This window comes from Pteropus medius, unplaced genomic scaffold (assembly GCF_902729225.1).
Source record: "Pteropus medius unplaced genomic scaffold, Ma_sr-lr_union100, whole genome shotgun sequence".
In the NCBI taxonomy this organism is placed as follows: domain Eukaryota; kingdom Metazoa; phylum Chordata; class Mammalia; order Chiroptera; family Pteropodidae; genus Pteropus; species Pteropus medius.
In genome coordinates, this window is record NW_024342468.1 from 1,722,796 (window position 1) to 1,736,021 (window position 13,226).

Sequence of the window (13,226 nt, forward strand, 5' to 3'; positions counted from 1 at the left end):
AAAATCTATACTCCTGGGTCTGCGGGCTAAAAGCCAGTGAGCTCCAGGGTGATGAAATTGGGTAATGCACAGGTGTGAGAGTTCAAGAGGCTTTTAAAGAATTCCCAGGCAGCACGCTAAAAGGTATTTCAAAGTCAAATTCACATCGAATGTCTGCGGTGGCTCCTGAAGCCACTCCGTGGAGGAAGACACAGTTGGAAGACCACACTGTTCTGTCCCCAGATAGACCGGTGCCACCCCAGCTTCGAGCTCGGGAGGACACCGAGATGACCCACGGCAGAGAGAACTCGCTTTGCGGTTCACACCTAGTTCCCAGGTTCAGGCACAGTGGGGGCTCTGCTTGAAGGTGAAAGTCACAGCTAACCCGATGGCATCCGTGAACGACATTTCAGAGCAAGTCCGAGGCGCAGACCCACCTCTCAGAAACAAGACTAGCCCTTTAGGGAGTCAGATTATCGTGGGGGTGCAAGTGGGGACTTCAAAGGCAGCCTGTGACACTGCCAGCTGTGTGACTTTCAACCAGTCGCCTCAGTCTCTCTGGGCCGTGTCCTTGTTATCTGCCAAGTGGGGACAATAATAACGGCAAAGGGACGAACGCCAGGACGAGTGGAGGGCCCGGCCAGAAAGGTGCGGCCGGGCAGCGTCAGCCCGTGTTGTGGTTATGGCGGAGTCTGAGGAAGGGGAGCTGCCCTCTCGTCCTCTGCCTGCAGGAAGGAGCCCGACCTCAGCGTGCAGAGCTGGTAAGGAGTGGATGTACAACGGCAGCCTCCAGGGAGGAGGTGTGGGCACCCCGGGCACGGCGGAGGCCAGCTTTCCAACCAAAGGCGCCCTGGGTGGGCGCGTCTCCACCGACTGTGCCGGGAGCCAGCCTAGCCAGAAGGCGGCTACCGCGGATCCGCTCCTGCCTGCCCCGGGCCCTCTGAGGGAACCACGGCCAGTAGGCGTCCGGGTCCGGCACGCGGCGAGAAGACGGTTGCGCAGGCCCGGGACCCCGGCAGTCATCCGGGCCCCCATAGCATCCCCGATTCCTCGGGGCGTTTGCCCACCGCTGTGCGCGGTGCTTCCACGCTGGGAAGGTCAGAGCGTCCACACTGGCTTTGGGGCTTGTCCGGTGGAAAGCACGGGCAGGGGGTGGGGGGGTGAACTGTCCCTGGTTCACTTAGCTGACCGCCCCCAAGTCTGGCTTACCCGACTCTTCCCCCAACTGGCGGCTCGACGGAGCCAGGCAGGGAACGTCATCTGCAAACGTCATGGAAGAGCCCAGAGCGACGACAGCGTGCCCGACCGGAAGCAGGCTCCCCAGACGCCGGTCCCCCGCTCTTTCCTAAAGACGACTGCAGAGGAAGGGCATGTGCACACCCGCGAGACGTCAAAAGGCCGATGCACAAAGGGATGACTACTAAGCTGTCAGTTCAGGCCCCCAAGAGGTGGGTGACACTCTGGGCCGAGGGACGCTCTGGGCCACACCTTCACCAGGAGCAGCTCACCCTCCTCCATGTCCTCCCTTGGGGTGCAGACCACACCCTGGCCACGTTCTCCACTGTATGGCTGTCTCCAGTGTGACCGGATGTGACCGGATCGCTTCCATGAGAAAACACACTCCCTCCTTCACTCCCCCTCCCCGTCAGAACAGCCTCAGCTCCAGCTCAGTTCCTTGGGGGGGCGGGACCACCTTCCTGTCTTCCTGAGCTCACCCTCAGGTGCCGCTTCCGCTTCCGGAGACCACACCCCATCCATGGCTCCGGGGAAAATTCAGCCTAAACAGCTTTGCAAAGGAAACTGAGAACGCATCCGTCTAGAAACCAGTGAATTCCAGTGAATTCCACGTCTCAGTAAACAAAAGGCATTCCAGTAAAACGCACTTGGCTCTTGTATTCTTTATCTATAATCAGTATTACAGGTCGTCAGGTCATTTACATTTAAAATCGGGGTTGTGAATACATTACAGATTATAGCTACAAGTCATCTGCCTGTTTCCACGATCCTTTCAAACCCTACTGACGGATGGTATCGAGCCAGGAGGGGCCCCTGGTCCCCCTCGTCAGCGGTGTGACCATCTCATCGCAGAACAGGAACAACGCCGATAGTGCCCACACTCGACAGTGTTTCGGACAAGCAGCAATGGCCATGAGGTGCAGCACGTCTGGCTGGTGCAGGTGCCGGGGAGACAGTGGCAGCTTGCGGTTTCTGCTGGCACACGCCACGCTCCCACAGCTGGCAGCTCAGCGAAAACGCACACAACGCTGGAGCTCAGGAATGGGGGTGAGGAGCTGCTGCCCCTCTGCTCGGTCCCCAAAGGGGCCAGCCCTCAGGGGCCAGGCCTCTGCCCCCGTCTCTGAGTCGGCACTCAACCCGCCAAGGGTGACTGGGAGGGTGGCCCTGAGTTTAGTCTCATGTCCACATCACTGAGCCTCCCCAGGGCCCGCTGCTGCTCCAAAGTCCACCGACAGCTGCTCAGGCATCAGCCTGTCCTGCATTTCGGTCATGTGATTTTCCTCCCGGACCACAGTGAGGGGGCGGTCAGACGCATCACGAGATTCCGCCACCCACAGAGCGCACGGGGCGCTGCAACTCAGCACGCAGACGGGGGGCCACACATGCCATTAACACCCACTGGCCAGCTGACCAGCCACGGCCTTGACTGCAGGGCTGGAAACACGCACGAGCGTGGAGTCACTGGACCCCGCTCTGCACTGAGCCAGGCCCTGAGGCCCCTGCCTCGCGGTGACGCAGCCACAAGTCTCGGTGGGGGTCAGACTGCCCTCCGGTGCCTCCAATCCTAACTGCATCTGTACTAGAGGAACACACAGCCCCGGGCCCCAGCAGAGCTGTTGATCAATAAACCGCCCTCCTCGGAGGATGCAAGTGACATCTATAAACCCGTGAGTGTCAAAACAATGGCGAGCAAGTCCCGTGTCGCTCCTGTCAGCGGACGAGAGCCGGGTGATTAATGCCAGCACATGACACCACAAGGAGAGACAAAACAAACAGCGAACAGCAGCCTCGACCCGCGGGCTCCGCCGCCCGCTCCGCATCCCCACTATAAAACAGACTCACGTCACGCGCAGGGACCGCAAATCTGCAACCAGAAAGGAAAAGAAAACAGACTCCAGGAAGCTGCCCAGTAAATTTTAAAGTTCGGTTCCACGGTCTGAAGTATACTACGTCATCTCCCTCCATATCGTGATAACCGAACGTCCCCGTGATAGCAAAAGAGATCGAAGAGAAGTAAGTCGACCCGTGAACGCAGAGTAGGAGTCTGCATTTTACCTACAACGAGGGAGCCCCTCCCACGCTGTTAGCTGGGGGTTGGGACACCACCCTGCCACCCGCGGGCCTCGGACCTCCCGCCTGCCTCTAGGGACTTGGGCCGTGCTCAGAGTCCAGCACTTTCGATGACACGGCCTTTCTCCAGCTGCAGGAGGGAGACCGTGGAGCTGGCCATTTGCACCTGGATTCCGGGAAGGTGCACTTCTGTTTTGGGAAACGCAGGCCTCCTCCCGGGTGCTGGCCGAGGGTTTCCGGCGCCGTGGCTGCTGGTCTGTACAGCAGAGAAACGTAAGGCTCACGCTACCTGCATCGCCAGCCGCCGCCCCCGGAAACCAGCCCTCCGTGTGCTCGTCTGTCCTGCTTTTCCCCTGCTCGACCTAGAACAGTCCCTGGCGCACGGGAGGTCCCCATCAGTCCTAGCTGTCGAGGCCGCACGGGACAGTTGTGAGGATTCGATCAGAAAGCGCATCCGAGCTGACGCGGCGTCTGGCACACATAACGGGCTACTAGATGCCCGCTAACCATCGGTCCCATCTCTGCCCCCACAGACCGGTGCTGCTCTCCGCCACCCGCGGCCCGGCTTTGCTCTGGCCTCGGTCTCGTCTCTCCGTCTTCAGTCTCACAAGGTCGCAGGCCCGATGAGCCGTGGGGCAGTCCTAGTGTTTGAACCCAGGGACGCGGAGGCCCGTCTGCCTTCCACCTGACTAACCCCCCGTCCCCACGGCCAGGTTCCACTTCTCGCCCCTTTGCTTTAGGCACGGCCGTTAGGGAGACTTCTCGACCGGGTGCTGGGGACGGGAGGAGACGTTCAGAACGAGCAACCTGAACTTGAACTAGGGTGGCGTCCTCCGCAGCCTTCTGCTTGGGACACTGGGTGGAGGGAATACGCTGAGACGCAGCGGGTCTGGTTTTAGTCAAAGTGTGGCTTTTACTCGGGGTGGGGGGGGGCTCCGAGCATCACGGTTTGGGAAGCAGGAAGGAGAGCTCCTGCAGCGGGATGTCGAGGGGGGTGCGCACCCCCCGGTGAGCGCCATGGAAGGGGCCCCTGCCGACCGGCCCAGCCCAGCCTTCAAAGGGAAGAAGAACAGGAAGCTCCGGCCGGCCTGGGGCTGCCCGAGGTCAGGGGGCCTCCCTGAGGAAGGGGCCTGAACCTGTGACTGGGGAATGAGGGGCAGCTGTCCAGCTGCAGGCCAGGTCTCTTAGGGAGTGAAAGGAGCTGGCGTGTCTGTCTTCCACTGCTGCGTAAGGAACAGTCACACTCTTAGTGGCTTCAAACCACACATCTGTGACTTCGGCTTCTACGCAGCAGAAGTCTGAGCACCGCTTACTCAGCTCGGCCATCTGCCCAGGGTCTCACGGGGCAGCCATCATGGGGTCAGCGGAGCTGCGTTCTCGTCCGGAGGCCTGACTGAGGGAGAACTATGTGTAAGTCCCATCAGGCCGGGCAGGGCTCACATGGCTGAGGGCACTGGCTTCTTGCTGGCCGGAGGGAGGCTGGGGGCTGCGCTCGGTCCCATGGGCTGCCCACGCGGGCTTCTCCGACATGGCAGCTTACTTCTCGAGCCAGAAAAGAGAAGCTCTCGCTGGTCTGCTAAGGTGGAGTCTTAGACAATGCAACGTCTTCAGGGGCGTGAGGCCTCGTCCCCTTCCCCCTAACCTGCTGGTCTTGCCCCCCCCCCACTCTAGGGGAGGGGATGACACAAGGTGTGGACACCAGGAGGATGGGGAGCACCGGGGACCCCTTGCAGCCTGGTCACCACGGTGTGCAAAGGCGTCGAGTGGGGCAGGCGCAGGCTCCGCTGGAGGAGGTCGGGAAGGCAGGGGTCCCGGGCACGGAGGGGAGAGGCGGCGGGCTGGGCTGGGCCGGCTGCAGGACAGATGGCAAGCAGCGAAGGTTCTGAGCAGTGGAGAGGATGCGACGTTTGCTTTAAAAAGACAAATGCTTCTCTACGTCCAAAATGGTCTTCAGAAGGAAGTTCTTTCGAGCGAGTGTTGACATCAGCAGCCTCGGGGGACGGGAACCAGGTAGTTGGGGGACAGGCGTGCAAGGGGGACCTGGGTACTTTTTGAATTCTGACCTGCGAGAACGTACTGCAGTCATGAAAGAAATTCGCTCGTTTTTAAGTGGTTGCTCCGGCGGCGATGCGAACACGGGACTGGGAAGAACAGAGGGCAGCCGTGGGGAGATGGGGCGGAAGGCGGGGAAGGTCCTCAGAAATGCAAACGTCGGAGAGCAGACGGGAAGGTTAGGGTGTCCGTGGCGTTGAGCCTCTCCCGAGTTTCCTGGACCCGCTGCCTGATTTCCTAGCTTCCCTTTGCCCACGAGACGTGGTCTGAGAACCAGCCCTCCCGGACTTCAAGGGCCTGGCGGTCCCTAGGAAAGGCCACTGGGTCCCCAACAGGTAGGGCCCTCCTGCTTTTGGTTGGTCCAATATAAAGCACTAATTTCGCTCCCTCTAATGCATTTGACGGTCACTTCAAAGAAATTCTTCAAAGGGATTGCTTTACGCCAAAAAAGAAAAAAAAAAAACACCCAGCATTAACTACAGAATCCTGATGGGTTATGATTGCATTATTTTTCCCTGAACACTATCCCCTGCAACCTGTTTGTGCTCTAAATTACCAATTCTAGTCCCTGTGTAACTAAATAATAATAATTTCCATATAAATGAATATGCATATGTGTCATTTTTCTCCCTAAAAGCGAGAGAGCCTGTTTATTCTGGATGAGGGTTTGTTTTGTTTCTGAACAACCAAAGCACATAATTAGGAGCTTCACCTCTACTCTTGAAATCCTGTCTCCACCGGGAAGAGATGAAAAAGGTACTGGATGCCCCTTGAAGCGCGGGAGAAATCTTAAAACAAATTAAAGGACACATTTCTTGACTTGGCAGGTAACAGTGGCTCAGAAACGATGAGGGTCAGAACTGGAGGGCCGGAGGGGCCTCGGGGCTCACATCCTCCCCCACCATTTCACAGAGGGAGAATGGAGGCCTCAGGGTGGGGAGGAGGAGGGCCCGCCCCAGGGACTGCCCAGAAGCACGACTCCCTGTGTGCCACGCGGTTCCGGGGCTGACTGCGGGGCCTTGAGCGAGACCGTGATCCCTAGAATGGGATGACGACAGTCCCGCCTCCCCTGGGCTGTCGCGATGGCTAAATGAGATCTGGGATGCGGCCCCGCCCTCAGCGCCCAGCCAAGGGTCACCGTCCACAGCGTAATAATCACAGCCTCTGTGCACAGCACACCTGCAGTGTGGCCCGGGGCAGAGAGGGCCAGACGAGCGGTCCGGGTCACCCACCATCAGTTTGGTATTTCGTCATCATCAAAATAATAATAACGATGAATGTCAATCTAAACATCAATATGAACGGTATTAATTCAATGAATAGTATTAATTATAATGTACAACATAGCCGCATAGCACAATGAAATAATGTCCCTCGTAACTAATTAATAACACTAATAAGAAACGTTACTGCCATTTTGATGATGGTGGCAGCTGTTGGCAAGCCCTCGGGACGCCTGGTCTCACACCTCGTCTCCCTGCAGATGTGCTGTGCAGAGCGCCGTGCAGATCAAGCTTTTAGAGAAACTCGAGAAAGGTCTTAGATGTCAGTGCGTGTTTGAGAGACGGCTAGATCTCTACGGGTAAGTGTAGGGTGTCCGCCAGCTCCCGTGAACGATTTGAGGCCAGAGGAAAAGACGCTGCTCAAATCGGGTTTGAAACGCAGACCGCAGCTCATCTCCCGTGTCCGGATTCGCACGCACATGGCTGCGGGCCACGCGGAGCCCGCCGCCGAGAATGGCTGCACCTTCCCACTGCGCTGGAGCGATGCTCGGGTATCTTTCCAGGCCTGGGCCTCTCGATCCATTTTTAAGCAAGATTGTGTGTGTGTGTGTGTGTGTGTGTGTGTGTGTGTGCGCGCGCGCGCGTGTCTGTTTTTTAAAAAGCACACAAGTTCTGGTTCTGGGCAAGACAAAGCGCACCATCGCACCCTGTGGCTCCCGCTGGAAGCAACTAGGGCACGCGGACAGAATGTACAGAAAAGCTATTTGAGGACTCGGAAAAGTCTGTAGTAGAAGGTGAACTGGGGAAAAGACCAGAATTCATAAGAGCGGGAAATTGGTATTCCCCAGCCTGGCCTTCAGGCAGCCTGAAAACTGAGATGGGCGGTAGGTGGGGACAGTGAGTGGGCTATGGCAGCCCCCTCTTTCTGGCTGGGCAGTAGGAAGGGGGACTCCAAGACTCACGGTGTTTCCTTACACTCCAGCCCCAGGCAATCCTGCTGCAGTAGCAGTGACAAAGGGGGCCTGAAACTTTAAGGGAGCTGGGGACCCTTCCTCTCCAGTCCCAAGAGAATGAAACGAAGCCCCGTTACTGTCCCCTCTCACCGTCCGATCTCCGTCACTTGGCTCCGGTTGCGGGCGCAGTCACAGGGAGCCAGCGGCAGAGCCGAGTAAATAAAGTCCCAGCTTTCTAGCCAGAGACCACAAAGAGGAGCCCCAGGGAACCAGAAGTCACCAGGCAGCTGGCAGAGAGGGGTGCTCAGGAAAGCAGGCCAGTGAAGCTGCTCATGGACTGGCGGGCTCACCTCCAAGCTGTGCACGGGTGAGTCTGCCCTCGGCAGCCTTCCAAAGACCCCGAGACATGAACTACAGCACAGCCGCTGCCCAGGCCCCTGAGTGGCACGCATGGCACAGAGCTGGAGAGCACTGTGTGGCACCGCAAATGCTTTGATACCAAGACCACAACCCAGAGACGCTGGTTGAAACTTGCAGCCTGAGCCCAACTGAATCAATTATGTGCTAAGGCCAAAATGTCAACATGCGCCACAGAACTCAAACAAGGCCCAGAGTCTCACAGCAATATTTAAAACATCCAGGATACAAAGCTACCCAGCATAGGGAGAGCCGGAAACATCTCAGCCCACGTGGGACGAGATGTCAGACGTCACCTCCACCATGACCCGGAGACTGGAAAGGCCAGAGCAGACTCTGAAGCAGCTGTTATTAAACAACAACAAAGGTCCACCGGGTACAGGTGACCCTTGAATGATGCGGGGTTGGGGGCACCGACCTCCCGCACAGCTGAAAATCCTGCGTGATTACAGTCGGCGGCTCGCACACCCCGATTCCCAGCCGCGGAAATGACCCTGGAAGGACACAGGTTTGGACTGCGCGGGTCACTGGAAAACATCCTCACGTAAGGGGACCCGTGTTCTTCCAGGGTCAGCTATGAGTGAACGGGAAATGGAAAGTCTCGGCAAAGAAAGAGAAGACAGAAAGCAGGACCGAGTGGAATTTTTAGAACCGAAAAATACAATCACCAAAATCTAAAGCTCACTGCGCGGGTTTAGCAGGAGAAGGGAGATGAGGCAGGAAAGATTCAACGAGCCCGCGGAGAATTCACACAAATTGTCAAATCTCATCAACAGAGAGTAGAAAGGGAAAGGACGTCAGGGACCTGGCGGGGAACAGCAAAAGCTCTGACATTCTTGTCACTGGAGGCTGAGCAGGGATGGTACAGAAAATTATTTGAAGAAATAACGGCGGAAAACTTCCCAGGTTTGGAGAAACACATTAACTTGTAAATTCAAGGAGCTAAACAAATCCCAAAAAGAATAAATCCAAAGAAATTCATGCCCAGATGTTACCATAATTAAACTGCTGAAAATTAAAAACAAAGAAAACCTTGAAAGTAGCAAGGGAAAAATGATGCATTACTTAAAAGCGTTTGGGTGACTATGGATTTTTCCACCAGAAGCCACAGGGGTCAAAAGTAAGCGGAACATTTGTAAAGCGCTGAAAGAAAAAACTGTCAATCTAGAATATTCTAAATCCAGCAAAAAATATCCTTCAGGAATGAAGGCAAAATAAAAACATTCTCAGATGAAGGACAATCGAGAGAAGTCATTGCCTGCAGACCTCTTCTGAAAAAATTCTAGTCTGCGGCCACGCCACCCTGACCGTGCCCGATCCCGTCTGATCTCAGAAGCTGAGCAGGGTCGGGCCTGGTAAATACTTGGATGGGAGACCGCCTAGGAAGACCCGGTGCTACAGGCTTAAAGAAAAAAAAATTGCTAAAACAGGTTTTTCAGACAGAAAGGGCCATTTGGAACACGAGGAATGACGGAAGAGCAATGGAAATGATAAATATCTGGATAGATATAATAGACTCTTCTCGAGTTCTTTAAAATACATTTGATGATTGAAAGCCAAAACTGTAACCCTGCCCAATGGAGTTTTCAGCCTACGGAGATGTACACCTAAGGCCACACAGAAAAGGAGGGACAGGGACCTAATACGGCACATTCTGCTCGAAGCAGGAAAATACTGACTCGAAATAGACTGTGGAAAGGTAAGTCTGCATATTGTAATTGCTAGATCATTCACTAAAAAAAAAAAAACTTTACAAAGAGATACAGTAAAAAAAATAAATTTAAATGGAATACTAAAAAAGTTCAAAAAACCGACACTACAAATAGTCTGAATAACTGGTTTACTGGACTTTGTGAAAATGAAAAAGCACCTGCTCCACGAGACACGTCGGCAGAGAACCATGAGGCTGGCTGCAGACTGGGGGGGGCGTCTGCCAGCCGGACGCTGGGCCTCGGTCTCCTCCTCTGCAGAGCGGGGAGGGGGCGGTGCGGACGGGGCAGTGCCCCGTGGGGTCCCAGGTGCCCTGCACGCAGCGCCTCAGTGGCACCCCGGGCACACAGCTGGCAGTCCCTGTGCGGTTGTCCGCCTGCCCCGCCCGTTCCACCCCTCTCTTTGGGTTCCGGTCGCCAAGGCCGACGTCAGTGTGCTGGCGGGATGGGGGTGGGGGGGTCCCACACCACCAACGAGCAATGCTAGGACACCACCCGCTGTCTGTCCTGCAACCCAACTCGGTCCACACCACCCACCCAGAGGTGGCGTCCGGCTCCACGGGCTGAGGGCTCCGGCCCGCTTCAGACGCCCGTCGCAGGTCCGGGCTGTCATGTGCGTCTGACCGCCCAGCTAGAAACCAGAGGTTCCCAGGGCTCCTGCCCCCACGCTCGGTTAGTTCACTGGAGCGGCCCCCAGAACGCAGAGAAAGGTCCTCCTGGGTCGCGGCCGGGCAGAGGCGACACAGAACCAGGCCGGGGAGGGGTGTGGGGCTTCCGGGCCCGCGGGCACGCGGCACCCCCAGCGCCTCACATGCTCAGCATCACGGAACCGCTCCGGACCCAGTCCTATCGGGCTCTGATGGAGGCTTCCTTACTCAGACGTGATTAAGTCACTGGCCACGGCAATTGATTCAGTCTCCAAAGGGAAACTGGCAGATCAGAGGACGGGAGGAGAGTTTGGGGTCCCCCCCGAGTTCTCCTTCTGCCCCTCTGGTGCAGGGGCGTCCGGCTCCCCACGCTCCTGGTCTCCGGTGGCTTTACCGGTGCCGGCGGCTGCCTATCTGCCCGGCCACTTCTGCACCTGTCCTTTCGTTAAGGGCCCTCCCACGACCCCTTGGGATGGGCTCTCTCTTTCCGACAGGCGCTCCGAGGGACACCCCAGATTCCACCTTAGTTCTCCTCCATCCAAGGTGAAATCCACACCCACAGACGGAGCTTCGCCAAGTTCCGGTTGGTCTGTGTCAGCCTTCCCTGAAGCCCTCGGTCACCTCCCTTGAGGACATGGATACACAGCCCTCCCCGTCCCTTGACCGGGCCCCGGGGCCCCGTCTCCCCCGGAGCGCGGAGCTGGCTCCCCGCAGGGCGCTTACCCGCTGGACGCAGTCGTCCTCCCCCAGGCGCTCCTCGATCAGCTTGACGAGCAGCGAGCCGGGCAGCGACTGTGGGGAGGGAGGACACAGAACGAGGGCCTGTCACGCTCAGAAGGACACGGAACTGGCAGCCCTGGGGCTCAGCTGAGACCTGCGGACTCAGCCTCGTCGACACGAAGTTTCTCCAGGTCCTGGGCCAATGCCCAGTGGCCTCTGTAAAGCCCAGGCCCACCTGGGGCCCCGCCCCCACCCCCCACCACCCCTCCCCCTTCCCTGAGCGCCATTCCATCTCTTGGATGCCCCCACACGTCCACACTGACTCCGTGCTCTTGCTTACCTGTGCCCCCACCCCCACCTGGGTGCCTCCCAGTTCCCTCTGAGCCTCCAGCAGGCCCTGCTGCCTGCAGGCACCTTCCCTGACCCTCCCTCCCCTGGTTGGGATAAAGGATGTCCTTGGGAACGTGGCACCCCAGTACGTGGCTCCCAAGGTAGGGGCAGGGGCTAGAAGTGGCGGGTGGGCCCAGTGATGAAAGAATGCTTCCAGGGAGAGCTTTGGGGCCACTGGATTGGTCAGGGACTCAGATGATCATGATCTGGGCCCTGGCCACCCACTGAGTGACCCTGGACAAGTGCCTTCAATGCTGTGAGCCTCAGTTTCCTCATTTGTAAATGAGATGAAGACAATGTACTTCGAAGAGGTGCCGTGAGGATTAAATGAGATGAGACATGCGACGAGCTGGGGCCACGTCCGCCCCCGGCAAGGGCTCGGTGCCATGGCAACCACTTCCCTGAGTATTCTCACTGCACCCACCCGGGCTCTGGACGAGGGGGCGGCTCTGCCTATGGGGCTGCTGATGCCAGGTCTATGTCACGTCCCCTTGAAGTACACAACCAGGGGCCCCAAATCTCTCCCAACTCCCACTCGCTTCTCCGATAAAGACTATGGGAGGCCGCGACGAATTCCGGCCACCGCGGCCCACCGCGCGGAGTGGGGGATCCCGGGACAGCCTCCCTTACTCAAAGCAGAGACTCGGCCCGGGGCTGGCTCCGTTGCTGGTCCAGATTCCCTCATGGCTACATAATGACTGCCACAGCTCCGGCCAGCTTGGTGACCTTGGGCAAGTCTTGACCTCTTCAGGCCTCACATGACTCGCCAGGAGAAATAAATAATACTGTAGCTTTTGCATTTATTTTCTGCCTAGCACCCACACACTCCACCTCCAGTAACAGAGACCCCAAAGTTTCTCTGAGGAGCCACACTCTTGCCCTTCCACTGGGATGGCTTAGGGGGCGTCAAACCCAACCTCAGACCCAGAGGGGGGCCCTGACTGGTCCAAGCCGATCAGTGCATCTCACCCCTAGGTGTCAGGATTGCTTCAGAGGCTGCCCATGACCCAATCCCAGCCAGTGAGTGTCAGACCCAGGACACGGATGCGATTGTCACAGGCAAGAACACTTGTTTTCCACTGGATCCAAAGCTGAGAGGACATAAGGGCTGGAGCTGCAGCAGCCACTTTGCAGGCATGAGGAGAGTGTGAAGGAACGAAGCCGGAACAAAGGGAGAGAGGGAAACCAGGTCTCTCAACCCCAGAACAGCTTTTCCAGTGATATGGAATCGGAAGAGGAAGACAGAGCAGATGAGAGGACGAGGGAGGGGTCATTTCTGACGGGAACCAGACTTGTAATGTGTTCACTCGAAAGTTATGGGGCTACAATGGCTTCTACTAAGTGGGCAGCAAAAATCAAGTGCGAGAATGAATGAGAGAGAGAGAGAGAAAGAGAATGAATGAATGAATGACTGGATGGATGGATGGATGGATGGATGGATGGATGACACATTGACAAAAGAGGCCAGAGACACGAGAGAGGGAGGCCAGCTGGCATTCATTCCCTGGTTTCGCTGTCTCCTGAGACACCTCTGTGTCCTTCCACTTGCCCTGTCCTCCACCTTGCCAATTTCTTGCTTAAGCCAGTCGGTCTCAACTTGACCTTGACCGTGCATCTGGAAGAGCTTGTTAAAGCACAGATCACTGGCCCCACCCCAGTTTCTGATTCAGTAGGTCTGGGATGGGGCTGAGAATCTGCATTTCTAACAAGTTCTCAGATGCTGCTGCTAGTCCGGGGCCCACACCTGGAAAACGGCTGTCTTACGCAAACTCAAGCACTCCAGAGCCCCACCTCACACGGGAGAAGTGGCTGGAGAGGAAGGGTGTCTTT

The 13,226-nt window shown here is 57.1% G+C and overlaps 1 protein-coding gene and 1 pseudogene across 9 annotated transcripts in view; one reads left to right on the top strand and one right to left on the bottom strand.

The window, feature by feature from the left end:
• Nucleotides 1–13,226, bottom strand: part of AK8 (adenylate kinase 8) — a 106,155-nt gene that overhangs the window by 75,343 nt on the left and 17,586 nt on the right. For 8 of the 9 annotated variants that reach the window (XM_039862956.1, XM_039862961.1, XM_039862955.1 and 5 more), the window contains one exon: nt 11,010–11,078. The exons of the other annotated variant lie outside the window; for it this stretch is intronic. In XM_039862956.1, the coding sequence (XP_039718890.1) occupies nt 11,010–11,078 (69 nt within the window). The remainder of the gene's footprint in view (nt 1–11,009; nt 11,079–13,226) is intronic. 9 annotated transcript variants of the gene reach the window in all.
• LOC120602760 (uncharacterized) lies at nt 9,216–9,334 on the top strand (annotated as a pseudogene).